Here is a 15,971-nt window from a genome sequence, read left to right on the forward strand (position 1 = left end):
GTAGAATTGCATTTTATGTGCTATTCTGCAACTTGCTTTTTTCTCATGGCAGTTTGTCATACACTTTTTCTTTCCTGTGCTAGTATATTGAAATCAGCCTTGTTCTTTTACCTTATTTTTAACATTTTTTTTTTTTAGTATTGCATGATGTGTTTTTTTAAAAATCACAGTTTATTTAAACAATTCTGTTGATGGACAATAATGTTGAAGTGAATATCTTTGCACATATGTTTGGATACTAGTGAAAGTATAACTGTGAAATAAATTCCTAGGAGTAAAATTGATGGGTCAAACAATGTTATACATTTTGCCAAAGTGTCTTCCAAAAGGGCTTTGCTAATTTTTATCTCAATTAACAATAAATATGACTGTTCATTCCTCACACCCCTGTCAGCACTGGATATTCTTTTTTTTTTTTTTTTTTTTTTGCGGTACGCGAGCCTCTCACTGTTGTGGCCTCTCCCGTTGCGGAGCACAGGCTCCGGACGCGCAGGCTCAGCGGCCATGGCTCACGGGCCCAGCCGCTCCGCGGCATGTGGGATCTTCCTGGACCGGGGCACGAACCCGTGTCCCCTGCATCGGCAGGCGGGCTCTCAACCACTGCGCCACCAGGGAAGCCCGGATATTCTTAATTTTTAATCTTTGCCATTGAATAGGCTGAAATTGGTCTCGCATTTTAATTTGAATTTCTCTTACTGGTCATTTTTCATGTTTATCGGCTGTTTACATTTGTTCTGTGCTTTGCTTGGCCAAGTTGCTTCCTCATTTTACTATTGAACCATTCATCTTTTTAATTAAAGCAAAATTGATCTGTGTGTGTTCTCTGCAAGAGGACAGCAGTGACCTTTCGCAGTTGGGGGGGCTTTATGAACTATTTTGGGTGCACAAAAATGAACCTACCTCAGAGTTTTAAAACCATTTTATAGCCTGAATAAACTAGCATGGAGAGGCATATTTCAGCCTTGTACAATACAGACTTGTCTGACAACCACAGTTATCCAACAGTGGAGCAGACACCTTCAGGAGGCAGAGACTGGAAAGTAGTAATTGTCCTCCCGTCTCGAGTGTCCCAGGCACCAGCACCTGCGTAAATTCTCAACCACTTGTCAGGGCTAAAGAGCACAAAATGCCCAGGGCCTAGGAGGAGAAAAAGAATGAGTCAGAGGGAAGTCCAAGATCATCTCTGCTTCGCTTATTTAGGCTTACAAAATACAGGTGTGATTTTTTTTTTTTTTTTAGCAAAATATTTTTTAAAAATAACATTATTGGGCTTCCCTGGTGGCGCAGTGGTTGAGAATCTGCCTGCTAATGCAGGGGACACGGGTTCGAGCCCTGGTCTGGGAGGATCCCGCATGCCGCGGAGCAGCTAGGCCCATGAGCCACAACTACTGAGTCTGCGGGTCTGGAGCCTGTGCTCCGCAACAAGAGAGGCCGCGATAGTGAGAGGCCTGCGCACTGCCATGAAGAGTGGCCCCCGCTTGCCACAACTAGAGAAAGCCCTCGCACAGAAACGAAGACCCAACACAGCATAAATAAATAAATTAATTAATAAACTCCTACCGCCAACATCTTAAAAAAATAATAAATAAATAACATTATTGTAGTTAAATGTATGAGTAGCATTCAGTTGTAATTCCTTCGTCTGTCAATGTGAATAATAGGTTAAATGCCTAAAGACAGATGATCCCTTCGGGTCCTTTCCTGCTTTAAGGGCTGTGATTCCCTGGTAGAAAAGGCACGCACCTGTCATGGGAGAATTTGGACTACATTGTTGCTGAGATCCTTTCTACTGATAAGATTCTCTACCTTGCGTGGTAGTATAAATGACACCACCATTGCGTGGTGGGTTTGGAAACCCCCCCGAAGAGTAAACCCTGTTTCCCTCCCAGAAGCTTCCCCTGCTCAGGCCTCCCTCATGGGCTCCTCTGACCCGCTGCTCTGAGTCGGCAGTGGTACCAGGCCGTCCCCCTGTCATGGTTTCCTGTGCTGAGTCTTCCTCTCCACGAGAACAGATCCTCCCAGCCCCCGATGCAGGGCTGGTCTCACCTCTTAAGTACTCACCGCGTGGCTCTGTGCGCCTTCCATAGGGCTTGCATGTATCCTCTTGTTTCCTCCTCCCAGCACGGTTCTTGGGTGAGGAGAGAAAGTAGCGGTATTTTTACTTGACGAACTAGTAAACTGAGGCCTAGAGAGGGGACTTGTCCCGAGTCCCTCAGCAGGTTGTGAGCAGTATGAACAGAGCCCTTGCTCTCGCCTGTTGCTCAGCCTTGTGGAGAGGAAGCCGAGGCCCTCTCCAGTCTCCTGAGGTGCTGGCTGGCTCCAGCGTTTCCTTCTCTTTCGCTCTCACTCCAGGTGTTATGTGCTGTCCGCTACAGGCCCTGTATTGACTTTGTCACTGCGATCGTCCAGGTGAGTGTCTGTGTTGTTGGGGGAAGAATTGGGGGAGAACTCCCCCCCGGCCCCGGAGGATTGAGGAGAGGCTGTGTGGCTCTGACACAGAGCTTTGGGCCTCCCAGCTTGCTTCCCTGCTCACCCCCTTTATGCCTGGCCCCGTTTTTTATCCAGAAAAGCTGAGGACATTCAGATTGTAGAAGAACCTGTCTGCTCAGGCTGTTGTTTCCCAAAGAAAGGTTCAAACATCCATAGTGGTGTTCAGAGTTGCCAGATGGGGGTCCTAGTGAGGGGAGGTGATGGAGCCCCCAGGGCTCCATAGTAGGGACAAGTGTGCCGTGAAGTGGATTGGCCTGAAGTCATGGTTCGAAATGAATGTATGAGGTTTAACCTCCCTCTGGCTTGCTCAGCCTCTCCCTGTTACTATTAAAGCCGTCCCCAGCTGACAGGAGTTCAGGAGAGGGTAGGGCTGGGCTCTGATGGTGATATCCTACTGACAGGTCCAGAGTCGTGTTCTTACAAAGTGTGATTATCACAGGAGATTTGGGGGTGAGGGTCTGGAAATGGGGTCAGAGGTACATGTGTAGTAAGCCTTTTATTCCTTTAGGACGAACCCGGAGACGAAAAGCAAAATAACAGATCCTGAGATTAACTCCATCCAGGATATTGAGGAAGGGCAGCTCCTGAGGGGCTACGTGAAGTCCGTCCAGCCGTCCGGTGTGCTCTTAGGGTGAGTGAGGCGGAGCCCGGGGACGTGGAGCAGCCCCGAGGGTCCTCCCGGGGCCTGTCTTGATTGGCCCGCTGCTGCCCCCAGTCACCATCTCTGGAGGGATCATGAAGGAAGGAGAGTCTGTGTTCCCACCAGTGTTTTAAACTCCAAGTCTTTTTATACTTTCAAAAAAGTTTTGAATTACTCTTGTTTGGTGTTTTTGACAAAGAATATGGCATATCCATGGTCATGATTTGTAAATGTTCCATGAACCTCCAGATGTTACAGCTTTCCCTGCTGTAATTATGTTTCCTCATTTTCTTCTGGTCTTTCTAGCAGCTTGTGAGTGCATTGTGATGCTCTGATATGGGGTAAAGAGTATCTTTCAATTATGTCTTCATTACGCTTGATGATTTTTCCAGTTTACAAAGCCCTCTTTATTTTGTTGAGTGCCAGGAACCTTATGTCTGTCCTAAATCCTCATCACAACTTGAGTCTCTGGGAGAGAGGAGGCATTAGGCTTGGCTGGGGACTCTGTTGCTATGTTTCTGACCACAGGACCCTTGTCTCTCTCTCCTGTCAGCCTTGGCCCCTCAGTTACAGGTTTGGCCCGATACCCACATGTCTCCCAGTACAGCCTGTCCAAGGATGCCCCTTATGACAGGTATCTCCCCGAAGGCAAGCTGCTCACAGCCAAGGTCCTAAGGTAGGTGCTCTTCTCTCTTTCTCACCTCTTTCTCTGGGAACGCTGGGTGGAGATGGAGAGGTGAACTATAAACATAATGGCTTAGGCAGTGGTAAGTAACGATGAATGAGCTCCCTTTGTGTGGAGCCTTCTACCTCAGCTCCTAAAGGCAATTGTGGAGACTTTCCTCTGCACAGGCACCCGTCTTTGGGGATGGAGGAAGGGATAACACAGCTGCCCTCTGTATTTTTCTACCAAGCAATTGTGCAAATCATTCCTGAGATTACTGCACGGATTCCAAGGCAGGTGGGGGCAGGCCCAGAAACTGTGGGCTCCTCGCTATGACCATTGTGCTCCTTATGCTGTCCCCATGGTCCGCTCGCCTGGTCTCCCTGTCATAGCCTGAACCGCCGGGAGAACCTGGTAGAGCTGTCAATCCCCGCCGACGACACTGGAAAGCCAGACGTGTTTTCTGCCTCCCTGGGACTGCCACTTCCGAAGCAAGAGGGGAGGGAAACAGAGGCAGAGGAGAGAGACCACAAAGGAGAAGAAGAGAAGGAGGAGAGGAAGAATCAGAAACAGAAAGAGAAGAGGATTGGGAAGGGGCGGGAGGGGGCACAGCTGCCCAGCAAGGAGAAGAAGGAGCCCCGGAAGCCCCAGGCGAAGAAGCTGGGCAAGCGGCCGCGCCCGGAGTCTGGCAGTGAGCAGGTAGGGCCCTCGGGGAGGATGGCCTCCTTCACAGGAAAAGGAGAGCCTTCCAGAATCCGCCCGGCAGCCGCTTTGCCTCAGCCTCACGGACAGAGAGAGGCTGAGTTTGGCTGGGGAGAGGGTACCGCCCGGGGCCGCGGAGGGCGCTTGGGGCGAGAAGAAGCCAGGCTCAGCGTCGTCCCCGCCTGTCATGGCAGGAAAGCGGGAACAAGAGGCAGAGGAGAGCTGCCCCATCCGAGGAGGACGACAGCGGTGTGGAAGTGTACTACCGGGAGGGAGAAGAGGAGGTGGAGGAGACGGGTGTGCGGCCCCAGGTGAGCAGCGCTGGATGTGGGGGAAGGGCCGCCCCAGGAGGGAGTCCCTGCTCCCCTGCCTGAGGGCTGGGCTGTCCTCAGCACCACCCTCCTGTCTTCATTTTCTGTAAAATGTGAGGAGGTGGGGCGCCTAGTTTCCTCAGTTGGTCATCAGCTCCTGAGAACAGGGCTGCTGCTTCACCTGCGGAGTGGGCTGTGAAAGTCCATTCTAGTCGATGTTTATTAGCTGGAGCGGAATTGAATTAGTGGGGGTGGGGGGACGGGCAAAGGAAAGGAGGCTTGTCCGTCTGAGCCTGTGTCCTGCTCTGAGAAATGAGGACAGCGCTACTGGGACTGAGGGCAGGTGTGGAAGGGCTTCCCAGACTTCAGGTGTCGCATCCCTGCCACCCTCGGAACATCTGTCATGCCTCTGTCCTAGCTCTACTGCTGTTGTGTGCCTGCACGTTTATATGTGTTTGCCTGTGTAGCTTTTTAAAAATATTACTTAAATCTACTTATTTACAAAGGAAGCTTTCATGTCACTCCTAAAAGTGCCCCCAGTGCACCGGGGCCTAGCCTGGCGGTGGGAGGAGAGAAAAGGTCTCTGGGCACCGTGGGAATCCCTGCTCCTCCGGGTGGAAAGGGGCTGCAGAACAGGGGCAGCCTGGGCTCAGTGCTTTTTTCACATGCGCCTGTGATCCTCCAGGAGAAGCAGACCAGGCCGGCAGAAGCACCCCGGCTGAAGCTGTCTTCCGGCTTCGCTTGGGATGTGGAGCTGGACAGTCTGACCCCGGCCTTGCCACCTCGCGAAGAGAGCTCCGACAGCGAGGAGGACGAGAAGCCAGAGCAGGCCACGGTGCTGTATTTTCCAGGGCTTCGTCCTTTCTGCAGGGACCCTTGGCGCCCGTCTCCCGTGCTCTGTCCTACCCTGGGTGTCTCTTCCGAGGGGTGGGGCCGTCTCAGGCTGGGAGCTCGGGGGCTGCCCTGCCAGCTCCTGACTTCCACCACAGACTTCCCCGGGGCTGAGGAGCAGGTTGCTCACTTGGTGTTCTGCCTTCCACAGCAGAAGAAGAAAAGCAGGAAGGAAAGGGAGCTGGAGAAGCAGAAGGCAGAGAAAGAGCTGTCCCGCATCGAGGAGGCGCTGATGGATCCCGGGCGGCAGCCGGAGTCGGCAGATGACTTCGACCGACTCGTGCTGAGCTCCCCCAACAGCTCCATCCTGTGGCTGCAGTACATGGCCTTCCACCTGCAGGCCACGGAGATCGAGAAGGCCCGGGCCGTGGCCGAGAGGGCGCTCAAGACCATCTCCTTCAGGTCTCGGCTATGCCCTCCTGCCTTGGGGCCCTGTCTTTCTCCAGGGGGCGCTGCGTCTCCTCGGCAGGCTGGCGGCAGTTTGGGTGGCTGCCACCGGGCGCCCGTGGGTTCACAGGCTTTCTCTCAGAGATGTGCCGTCTGTGAAATAGATCTGCTCATTTATATTTTATTAGTGCTCTTCACCGAGATAGCTAAGGGTAACATTTACACGAGGCATGGGCCCTCAGTTAGGTGCCCCACTCGGAGCAGAAGTACAAGAGGGAAAACGCTCTCCACATACCTGGGCGAAAACGATGTCGGTGACCATGTTCCAGGCAGAGGGTAGAGCGGGTTTCCCAAAGGCTAGTGAAGAGGGATGGCGCTCCTTTGCATCATTCTCTTAGTTTGGGGGGAGATTCAGACCACAGATTCCTTCCAGTCCAGACCTCAGGCTGGTTTGAGATTTGGTAGGTTTCCTTCCCAGGAGTGGAGGCAGAAACCTGGGGCGCCCCAGACCCCACAGCCATGGGGTCGGGGTTCCTGCTTCTGTGTGAGCTGCAGTGGGGACAGGGCCTCTCGGGGCCTGCACTTGGGGGTGGGAACTGAGGACGTGGGTGCAGCCTGGGGAGGAGGATGTAGTTCCAGTCCCCCGATGGCAGTGGGGGGCTCGTTGGGCCAAGATGGTGGAGCTCACGTGCTGACTGCTCTCCCTCCAGAGAGGAGCAGGAGAAGCTGAACGTGTGGGTGGCCCTACTGAACCTAGAAAACATGTACGGCTCCCAGGGGTCACTGACCAAGGTCTTCGAGCGGGCTGTGCAGTACAACGAGCCTCTCAAGGTCTTTCTCCATCTGGCTGACATCTACACCAAGTCAGAGAAATTACAGGTAGGAGTCTGGGCCAGGTGACCGGCTGCCAGGGGGACCTCAGCCACTTAGAAACGAGCTCCTGGGAGTCCCAGAGGCAGCAGGGAAGTCTCGGGGGAGAACAACCGCAGCTGGACCCAGTCCTGCCCCAGGCTTGCTCATCTTCCAGGTGGGAGAAGTCATTTCCCCCGCCTCCGCTTTGGGAATGTGGGGCCAGGATGAGGGAAGGGAAGGGACAGCAGAGCCGGGGGTCTATCCCTTGGGATGCCGACGGGTGTCACCGACAGGAGGCGACAGACCCCAGTAGCCCTTTTTCATCTCTCCTCCTCCCCCTCATCATGCTCACGTTCTCTCTTCTAGTCTTAGGACCTCCTCACGGCACAGGCTTAGGAGGGAGACTCCCCATCACGCGCTCTCCTCATCCTGTACGCCTGCCCTCTCCCCCCCGCGTACCTGACATTGGGCCTGGATACTGATGGAGTCTGAGCCCAGGTCTAGCTTCCCACAAGTGTAGGTGCCTGTCTCTGCCGTTGCCCCCTGTCTTAATCACGCTCCTCAGCTTATGTCATCTTTCCCACAGGAAGCTGGTGAACTTTACAACCGGATGCTGAAACGTTTCAGGCAGGAGAAAGCTGTCTGGATCAAATACGGCGCCTTTCTTCTGCGGAGGGGCCAGGCTGGGGCCAGTCACCGCGTGATGCAGCGAGCCCTCGAGTGCCTGCCTAGGAAAGAGCGTGAGTGCTTGTTCCCACCCACCGGCCCAATTCCAGGGCGCAGTAGGCTGTCTCCCATCTGGGCAGAGGGCTGGGGGTCTCCTCATCCAAGGGCTGGTGTTAGGAAAGCCTTGTGGAGTGTACATGGCTGTCTCTCTCTTGATCGTATGCTCATGAACATAGCTCGTGTTGCATTTTAAATTCTAAACTCCGAAGATAGAGGGACAGAAAGGAATTAGCACTAATTCTTTTGCCTCTGCCTGCCCCACGGCCCACCTCTCATCCCCTGATTCCCCCTTCTCGGTCCGGAGAGTAGGATGTCTGCTGTTGGGAGTCATAGATCAGTGCCCATCTGTGTATTTGGCCCTAAACCCGCCCCACTGTCCCTCTTGTCGTCACCTAGGTCTTAGGACCCAAGAGCAGGGAATCAGGCATCAGACTCTGTCCCTGTAGGGTAGTGTGTTTTGATGAGGGCATCTGTCTGCTTTCTGTGTCTGAGTTGTCCTCTCCCTGCAGACGTGGACGTGATTGCCAAGTTTGCGCAGCTTGAGTTCCAGCTGGGGGATGCGGAGCGCGCCAAAGCCATTTTCGAGAACACGCTGAGCACCTACCCAAAACGCACGGATGTCTGGTCGGTCTACATCGACATGATCATCAAGCGTGGCGGCCAGAAGGAAGTCCGGTGAGAGGGGACGACAGGCTGAGGCCTAATTGCCTGTTGGGGGGATGGGAACATTGGCCACTTGGAGGCGTTTTAGCCCCCCAGCAGCTCCCGGAACCCCAGTTCTCTTACTCTGTCTGGAAAAACGGCTTTGACGTGACACGTCCTATGACATTCACATTTCCAGTTTCTTTTCTGCCTCAGCGGCTAGCCTCTGGTCTGGCTGGAACCTTGGGTGGGAGGTAGGCTAGCCCCAGGCCTGGGAATCAGGAGACTTGGGTTTTCCTCATAATTAATGCTGAGCCTGGCTCTCATGGTAGAGAGTGTTCTCAGGCATGATCTCACTGATAACCGCCAGCATCCCCCCAAGGCAGGGAGGATTAGAGACCCGTGGTGGACTTCGGTCCAGAAAGAACTGATGCCTCACCCAAGCCCATCAGTGAGTTTTAAGCAGAGCTTTCCTCACAGAGCCACACCTCATTGCCTGTCCCCATCCCATTAGCTTTGTCCTGATTCACTGTGTGACTTCAGACCAGTAAGTCCTTTAACATCTCTGTTCCTCTGGAAAGTGAGGGTGGTGTTCTCCCTCTCCACAGACATGATGGGAGTTTATAAAGGGAATATAAATAAAGGTAGAAGTGGTAGTGCTGGATAACAGAGGGCCTGGCTCCAGAGCCTTAGAGCAAGTGGGTGAAGGCTAGCTAGGAATCGTGTGGCCGGGGACCAAGAGGCAGACACTGGCTGCTCTCCCTCCCAGGGACATCTTCGAGCGGGTCATTCACCTGAGCCTGGCCCCCAAGCGAATGAAGTTCTTCTTCAAGCGCTACCTGGACTACGAGAAGCAACACGGCACCGAGAAGGACGTGCAGGCTGTAAAGGCGAAGGCCCTGGAATACGTGGAGGCTAAGAGCTCCATGTGGGAGGACTAGTGGCCAGCTGGCTCCGAGGGCACTGGTGGCAGTGGGCCAGCCGGGCCGACCCTCAGGCGCCTGGGCAGTTGAGAAACTGTGTTGCCTGAGGACTCTGTTTAAGTGTTGCTTTTTCTGCAGCATCCCTGGGGTAATCCTGTCAAGATAAAAAAGGATTTAAGATTTCTCATAATTCCTTTTTGCTTGTTTTAGGAACCAATTTATTTCATCTTTTTCCTTTTCTGGGGCTGCTCAGTGGTTGCAGGCAGTAGGCTCCTGGGCTCCCAGAAAAGCTAAGTCTCTCCTTCATGGGAGGTCCCCGGGGAGCAGGAATGGAGGGCCGACCCCCAGGGACTCTGTGGTCAGGATCCCACTTTGGCCCTGGCCAGGCTCTTGGTCCAGCTAGTGGGGGTCAGCAGGGTCCGGGAAGCGCGTTGCTCTCCTAGATCGCAGAGTCTCTGGGCATTCCCTCAGCCTCAGCTCAGCTAGCACCTCGTGCCCCTTTGTGGAGGCTGTGAGGCTGGGACGTAGATCCACATGCTGTGGGGCTTTGGGAGAGCTGCACAGTTTCTCTGGCTCCCTGTAGCTCCCCTGAGCAGAGCTTGCTGGGCGGAGGGCCTTGATTGACTTGCTGGTCCTTGAGTCCTGAGGGAGAAGGGGACATGACGGGCCCGCTATACCCCCACCTCCCTGTAAAGTTCCCAGAAAGACTGTCTCTCCTTCTGCTTGATAAGTAATAATCCTGTATGTTCTAGAGTTCCTCGAGGCCAACACACACCCAGCTAGTTGTTGAAGCCAGTTCATTTTTGGCTTGGTCTTAAGGGCATTAAAGTTTTCTTGGGCAGAGCTTTAAATGTCCTAAGAGCTGGAGAGCTTTTCCATGGGAAGTGACTGAGTCATATGCCAAAAAGCAGGACAGGGACAAGGGAGAGAGCATCAGAGATTTTAGAGGTGGTGGAGGGGCTCAGGCAGGGGCGGGCATGGGAGGGAGGCAGAGCAGGGCTTGGCCTGGTTCTTGGTCACTAGCTCTAGGTTACGAGAGCTAGGCTGCCCTACTGAGTGCAAGGGCAGGATCTGCTGACTCGTGAAATTTTAGCCGAGCTTCCCTCTGAGAAAGGCCGGGTTCCATCCGTTTCCCGGATCAAATCAGAAAACTGAACCCAGTTAAGACGTCGTCAATCCCAGGGCCTTCCTGCGTGTGGGAACACCTGGCTCTCCCTGTGCCCCAGCCTTCCCTTCCATCCATTTCAGTCTTGCCCAGAGTCTCTGTCCTCTTCCCTCCCCAGGAATGGGATTTGGGCCTGTCCCCATGACCTCCAGCCTGCTGTGGCATGGCCCATCCAATTGTGCAGACACCAAGCTAGTCCTTTATACTAAGAAAAACTTTATATCAAAAATTTATAGAAAATAAGGCTAGAGGCGTACATTGGGGGCTGCTTCCCAGGTGAGCAGCACCGGGCCAGGTGTCCATATACAGTTACACAGTGTTCCGCACAAGGAGCCTGCTGGTGAGTTTTGTTGTCACCTGGCTCTGCTGTCCAGGGCTTCGCAGACCCGTGGGACTGGGTCCTACCAGTCAAAGTTCATCCACATCGTAGTTAATTAAGGACCAGTTCTGGGAAAGGGTCTTTTCTCCAAAGCTGTTGACCATGTGGCTGGTGGCAACAGGAGAAGGAATTTCTTCAGGTCTGAGAGCCTTCCTGCCGGAGCTGACCACGTTGTCTACTAGCTCTCACATCTGTTCCCCAGTTTTACTTTGTGTTCCTTTTTCCTGGCCCGTTTCCCCCAAAAGCTATGGTTAAAAAAAAAAAAAAAAAAAATCCCCTCTGGGGAATTCCCTAGCAGTCAGGTAGTTGGGACTCCGGGCGTTCACTGCCGAGGGTGCAGGTTCAGTCCCTGGTTGGGGAACTAAGATCCCACAAGCGCCCCACTGCGCCCCCCCAAAAAAATTCCCCTCTGATGCTGATGTGAACAGGCCATGGGGTTCTGTTTGGGACCAAGTAGTGTCATTGGCAAAGAGTGTGGGAACAGGACCCTTAGGAGGCGAGCAGGACCATCTCTGTGTTGTCTTGGGCTGCGCCGTTGCCCACCAGACCCTGGGCCCACTTGTGCAGGCGGCTGTAGAGTGGGAGGCCCTGGTTCTCGCGGTACAAATAGACGCCGGTGATGGCGTTCCACTGCGGCCGTGGCTGTGTGCCTTCCACTGGGAACTTGGCAACCAGCTGCTCGTCATCCTCGTTGAGTGCCACGAAGCCGAAGAAGCGGCGCACGTTGTTGGCAGCCAGCACCCGCGAGTGCACCTCGGCCGTGCGCTGGAAGAGCTGGTCCTCGTTGGCCCGGTACTGCGCCCAGTAGGCCTCCTGGCGGTAGCTGAGTGGTGAGCAGTAGTGCTTGAGGCACTTGGTCAGGAACACCAGGATGGCCACCACACCGATGAGCAGCCACCCGAAGAGCTGGCCAGAGAAGGGGCGGGGTTGAGGGCAGGCAAGGAGGAGCTGTCTGGACCGCCAGCGCCCCAGTAAGAAGTAGCGGGAGCTGGTCAGAGCGTGTGGGCTGGGCTGAACCTGATGTCACGACCCCCTGAGAGCTGGTTCTGTCACTTACCTGGCCGCAGATTCTGCTCCTCTAAGGGCGGCAGGCCCTTCTGACTGTAATTCCTCCTCTTTGCCCTCACTCCCTTGAGCTCACGCCGTCTCTGTACTTAGACTTAGCCTCCTGCAATTTCAGCTGCCATTCCTGCAGCCCCAAGGGCCCCCTCCACATCATCTGAGCCCACCAAAATCCAGCTCAATCTACCAGGCTCAGCCCAGATACCACTTCCGGGAAGCCTTCAAAAATCCCTTCTGGGAGCAATTTTGCCTTCCCTGAGTCCTCATGGCCTGGTTCCTCTTATCATCATTCTCTGCCTTGCTTTGAAATTACCCATGTGCTTGTCTCGCTTGGCTGTGAGCCTGTTGCGGGCTAGGACCGTCGAGGTCATCTTTGTTTCCCCATTTAAGCCTGTACAGAGAGCTGTGGGCATTTGAGCATCATCAAATACATTTTATTTCTCTCTGTCTACCACGTTCCATCTCCTTTGGTGCTGTCTCCAGCCCTGCTCCTACTTGTGTTTCTTCTGTACCCAAGAGGAGCCCTTTAGAAAATCTTTGCTCTTTCCTATCTCGCCCTCATGCCCTGCTGTTCTTAAGTGGATACTTCAGCTGTTTTTCTGCTCCTGGTCAGGTCTCTGCCCTTGCCCTCTCGCCCTGACCAACTCAGCTCCTTCAGAACTAAGCCCAGGCTGAGGCTAGGATCAGGACGGCAGCTGCTGCCTCCCGACGGGACAGCCTTTCCAGTCTCAAGGGATTCGCCTCCTGTCAGCAATGCCTGAGGCTGACGCAGTGCTGGACAGGGGCCTTTGCTGGGATAGGAACATGCTCATCCCCTGAGCCAGCCACACTCCACTTTCAGCTCACGGTCGACAGCAAATATTTCATAAGATGGCAGGGGTTCGTGCACAGTCTGGCTGGAGCAAAGGGCTTAATCTGTGACTGGGATCAAGGCTTGGTCTGAGCAAGAAGAACATTCCTTTAATGTTTAAAACTCTCTTATTGGGGATGGCATTCACCCTTGCCCCACCAAGCGCTGACCCATAGTTACCCAACTCTGATGCCCAACGCTGATAATCTAGTGACTTCCTGGAGATCTCAGCCCCTGAGGACTGACTCCAGCATTAATACTGGGTCATCCCGGCACCTCCCCACCAGCCACCGCGTAGGAGAGAAAGAAGAGGAGCTTCCCTTGGCACAGGCTCACCTGGGACTCGTACTTGAGCCTGCGGCTGACCTCCTCCCGGAAACCTGACAGGCGGGCAGGGCCCTCCCGACACGGGAACGTGGCCAGGATTTCTGTGGCCTGGGCCAGTGGGAAACTGTCTTCCCCAGCTGTGAGCGAAGAGGGGTCCACAAATTCGCTGAGAGCACAGACGTAGGCCTCACCACGCAGCAGAGAGATGACAGACCAGGTGATGGGGGCCACGGCTGCGCGGCCCACAATGGAGCTTAGAAGGAGGAAGTTGGGGGCAGCCGAGCAGTTCTTGGTCCTCCGGTACTGGCACTCGGCAACCAGGTTCCAGGTATGGTTGTTGAGGATGACGCCAATGAGGAAGAGCACCAGGGCGGGCACACCGATGGCTGTCAGCCCGTACAGGTAGTTCCGGGCTGGTGAGCAAGGGCAGTGGAACGCCACCACACTGAACAGCTCCTGGCTGCCCACCGTGCCCAGTGCCACCAGCCCGTTGAAAATCATCACATCCTTGCTCTTGAAGAAGAGTGATAGGAAGCGGAAGTTCTCTGCGATCAGGGCTGCCATGGTGACGGGTCAGCTGGGGGACCGATGGCAAGGGTGGAGGCAGGAGACTGGGACGGTGGCTCCTGGTGGGACTAGGAAAGCGCACAGGCTACGGGCCCCTGAAGGCAGGGCACAGTCTTGCCATTTGATCCCCTGCAGTGGCTGGCCTGGTGCTTCCTGTGGGACTGTAGATGACTGATCAGTATTTGCCTCTAAAAACAGGGACCGAGGGGATCTTGCGTAGTCAGGCTGGGAAAGGAAGGAGACTTGGGGAGCCCCAGGGCCTGGGTGGAATGAGAATAGCCACTGTTCACTGAGCTCTTACTATGTCAGGCGCTTTACATCCCTCATTGCCCATCGTCAAGATCCTGCACTGAGCTCTGATATCCCAGTGCACGTAGGGAAGGTGGAGGCTTTCTTGGGGTGAGTGCTTATCGGGCTCACATATGAATGGCAGAGCTGAGATTCAAGCTCAGCTCTATCTGCCTCAGACACTTAGGTTCTTGTCATCACCACAAGCTTCCTTTGATATGGGGACTAGGACTGGCCCTGTGGCATTGGGGACTGTGGGCTGTTGACTGCCTTTCCCTTTGGGATTCCAGGTACTGCTAATGTGCTGGGGGACCTAGGACTATTTGGAGGGTGTGTCCTCAAGGTGTCTAGCCCATGGGTATAAAAGCCAGAGTAGGTGTTCTGGTGGATAAGGGACTTGGACTTGACCCTGTGATATGGGGGGGTGGGGGTGGGGTAGAGGAAGGGGCCTCCAGTCAGTGGTGAGCCTGGTGCAGCATCCCTGGAGTTCACAAGAACCTTCTCATTTTGGAGACCTCAGGCTTTGGACTGGTTTAGGAGATCCTGGCTCTCAACATACTTCATGACCTTTCTCTGGACCTCAGTGTCCTCATCTGTGAAAAGAGGGTAAGTCATTCTGGTCCTTGCTCTCCTCTCAGGAATGCTGGAGGAAAATGAAAGGGAATAAACGGTGCCTGATAGTCGTCCTGTATATGAGACCCTCCATCTCACCCTGTCCAGTCCTGAGGGTGCCTCCCAGAAGTGAGGCAGATGGGGGATGATTGTCCTTCTGGCAAAGATCAGGAGGCTAAGACCTCAGGAGGATAAAGTGCGCTGCCCAAAGCTATTCAAGTATGGAGGTGCCTGGGCAGGACTTCTGAGCATGACCTAAGGAGGCCTGGGAAGTGGACGAGGGTGAGTCAAGCTAAGGGAGCCCTCTACTTTCCTGGTTTCCTACTGACACTGCTCTGTGCCCATCCGCAAGAGCCTTGGCAGACCTCCCCTTCCCCACCCGTTACCCTTTCCTTATCCGGCAGCTCTGTTCCACCGAGGTCCCTAGGCCTGGGGACCGCCCAGCCGGCCAGCAACAGGAAGCCTTGATGAAGGCTAAGGCTTGGCCATACCCACCACCCTCTCTCTCTGGCCAGCAGATGCGCTGGCAGCCTGCCAGGAAGTGGCCACGGCGGGGCTCCTGCGGTGTTCTGCCCCAACTCCCTTCCCAGGCTCCACCCACACAGGCCGGGGTGTGGCCCATGTTCTTCTCTCCATCCGGGGAGTGAAAAACAAAAGTCCTCAGGCCAGAGGCAGCTGGGGAGTGGAGGGACGGAGCAAACAAATGTGGGGAGACCTGCCCATATTTCCTTCTGTGCCTCCTGTCTAGACCACCACCCCTCCTAATCACTGCCAAGGCGGCCAGACGGGCTGGTACAGAGCTGGGTGGCCACTGAGGAGGCCAGATGGGCTGGTTTCCAGGAGGAGGAGGAGACCTGACTTCCCTAACTCACTGCCTGGGGGCCCAGGGGCTCCGCCTAACTCCTCGGGAAAGAGAGTTTGTGATATTGCTGGGGATGAACGGGTTAAAGACAGCCCCCTCTCCCTCTTCCTTCTCCCCTCTTGGCTTCAGGGCTCCTAATCTGCTCCCCTGGGTTCAGAAACCACCCAAAGTGGGCACAAGATGCCTGAACACTGGTGGGTGGTGAGCAGAGGAGGGAACAGGCTATCTTCTGAGACTACTGCCCCTGGCCCCCAGGCCCGGGATGGGACCTCCACCAGCCACAGTCAGGACAGGAAACAGGTGGCTGGGGACTGGGGTCCTCATCGAGGGGCCTGGCTCCCCGGGACAATCCCTCTGGGCAGCCTCGGAGTGGCCCTGCATGTTCCCCTTCCTTACCTGGGGTCAGCTGCGGGCACCGGTGGCCTTGGCCTCCACGGAGCTGGGCAAGTGGGGCGAGGACATTGGAGCTCCCGGGCATGGGCCAGCCCGCGCCCTAGGCGGGCTCCCTCCCGCTTTGCTTCTGCTCCGGAGAGACCAGCAGGGCCTGGGGCTTGTGTCTTCAGAAAATTTTAACTCCAGAAAAGAGGCAGAACCCGTGAGTTGGATGTTTCGCGCCAGCCAGTGGAAAAAC

The 15,971-nt window shown here is 54.8% G+C and overlaps 2 protein-coding genes across 7 annotated transcripts in view; one reads left to right on the forward strand and one right to left on the reverse strand.

Moving 5' to 3' along the window:
- The window catches only part of PDCD11 (programmed cell death 11), a 42,060-nt gene extending 32,642 nt beyond the window's left edge, over nucleotides 1–9,418 (forward strand). Inside the window, exons 26-36 of one of the 2 annotated variants that reach the window (XM_022568864.2) lie at nucleotides 2,353–2,409; nucleotides 2,999–3,121; nucleotides 3,684–3,806; nucleotides 4,187–4,493; nucleotides 4,691–4,807; nucleotides 5,493–5,642; nucleotides 5,850–6,100; nucleotides 6,796–6,964; nucleotides 7,524–7,677; nucleotides 8,173–8,338; nucleotides 9,075–9,418. In XM_022568864.2, coding sequence (XP_022424572.2) covers nucleotides 2,353–2,409; nucleotides 2,999–3,121; nucleotides 3,684–3,806; nucleotides 4,187–4,493; nucleotides 4,691–4,807; nucleotides 5,493–5,642; nucleotides 5,850–6,100; nucleotides 6,796–6,964; nucleotides 7,524–7,677; nucleotides 8,173–8,338; nucleotides 9,075–9,246 — 1,789 coding nt within the window. In that variant the 3' untranslated portion in view covers nucleotides 9,247–9,418. The remainder of the gene's footprint in view (nucleotides 1–2,352; nucleotides 2,410–2,998; nucleotides 3,122–3,683; nucleotides 3,807–4,186; nucleotides 4,494–4,690; nucleotides 4,808–5,492; nucleotides 5,643–5,849; nucleotides 6,101–6,795; nucleotides 6,965–7,523; nucleotides 7,678–8,172; nucleotides 8,339–9,074) is intronic. The other variant, XM_022568865.3, reaches the window with a different exon arrangement.
- On the reverse strand, nucleotides 9,404–15,971 carry CALHM2 (calcium homeostasis modulator family member 2). 5 transcript variants are annotated; one of them, XM_022568872.3, is made up of 3 exons: nucleotides 15,737–15,971; nucleotides 13,021–13,739; nucleotides 9,404–9,870 (listed from the first exon to the last, which is right to left on the reverse strand). In XM_022568872.3, exons 2-3 carry the CDS (start codon nucleotides 13,573–13,575, stop codon nucleotides 9,628–9,630), a joined length of 798 nt encoding a protein of 265 aa, XP_022424580.1. In that variant the 5' UTR covers nucleotides 13,576–13,739; nucleotides 15,737–15,971; the 3' UTR covers nucleotides 9,404–9,627. The 5 variants fall into 5 exon arrangements, with proteins under 5 accessions (XP_022424580.1, XP_022424579.1, XP_022424575.1 ...); XM_022568871.3 differs by lacking the exon at nucleotides 9,404–9,870 and adding an exon at nucleotides 10,607–11,678 and having other exon boundaries at nucleotides 13,021–13,731; nucleotides 15,737–15,965; XM_022568867.3 differs by lacking the exon at nucleotides 9,404–9,870 and adding an exon at nucleotides 10,607–11,678 and having other exon boundaries at nucleotides 15,737–15,965.

The sequence above is a fragment of the Delphinapterus leucas genome, chromosome 16 (genome assembly GCF_059928025.1).
Source record: "Delphinapterus leucas isolate spDelLeu-1000000601 "Yukka" chromosome 16, BTC_Dleu_Yukka2, whole genome shotgun sequence".
NCBI lineage: Eukaryota > Metazoa > Chordata > Mammalia > Artiodactyla > Monodontidae > Delphinapterus > Delphinapterus leucas.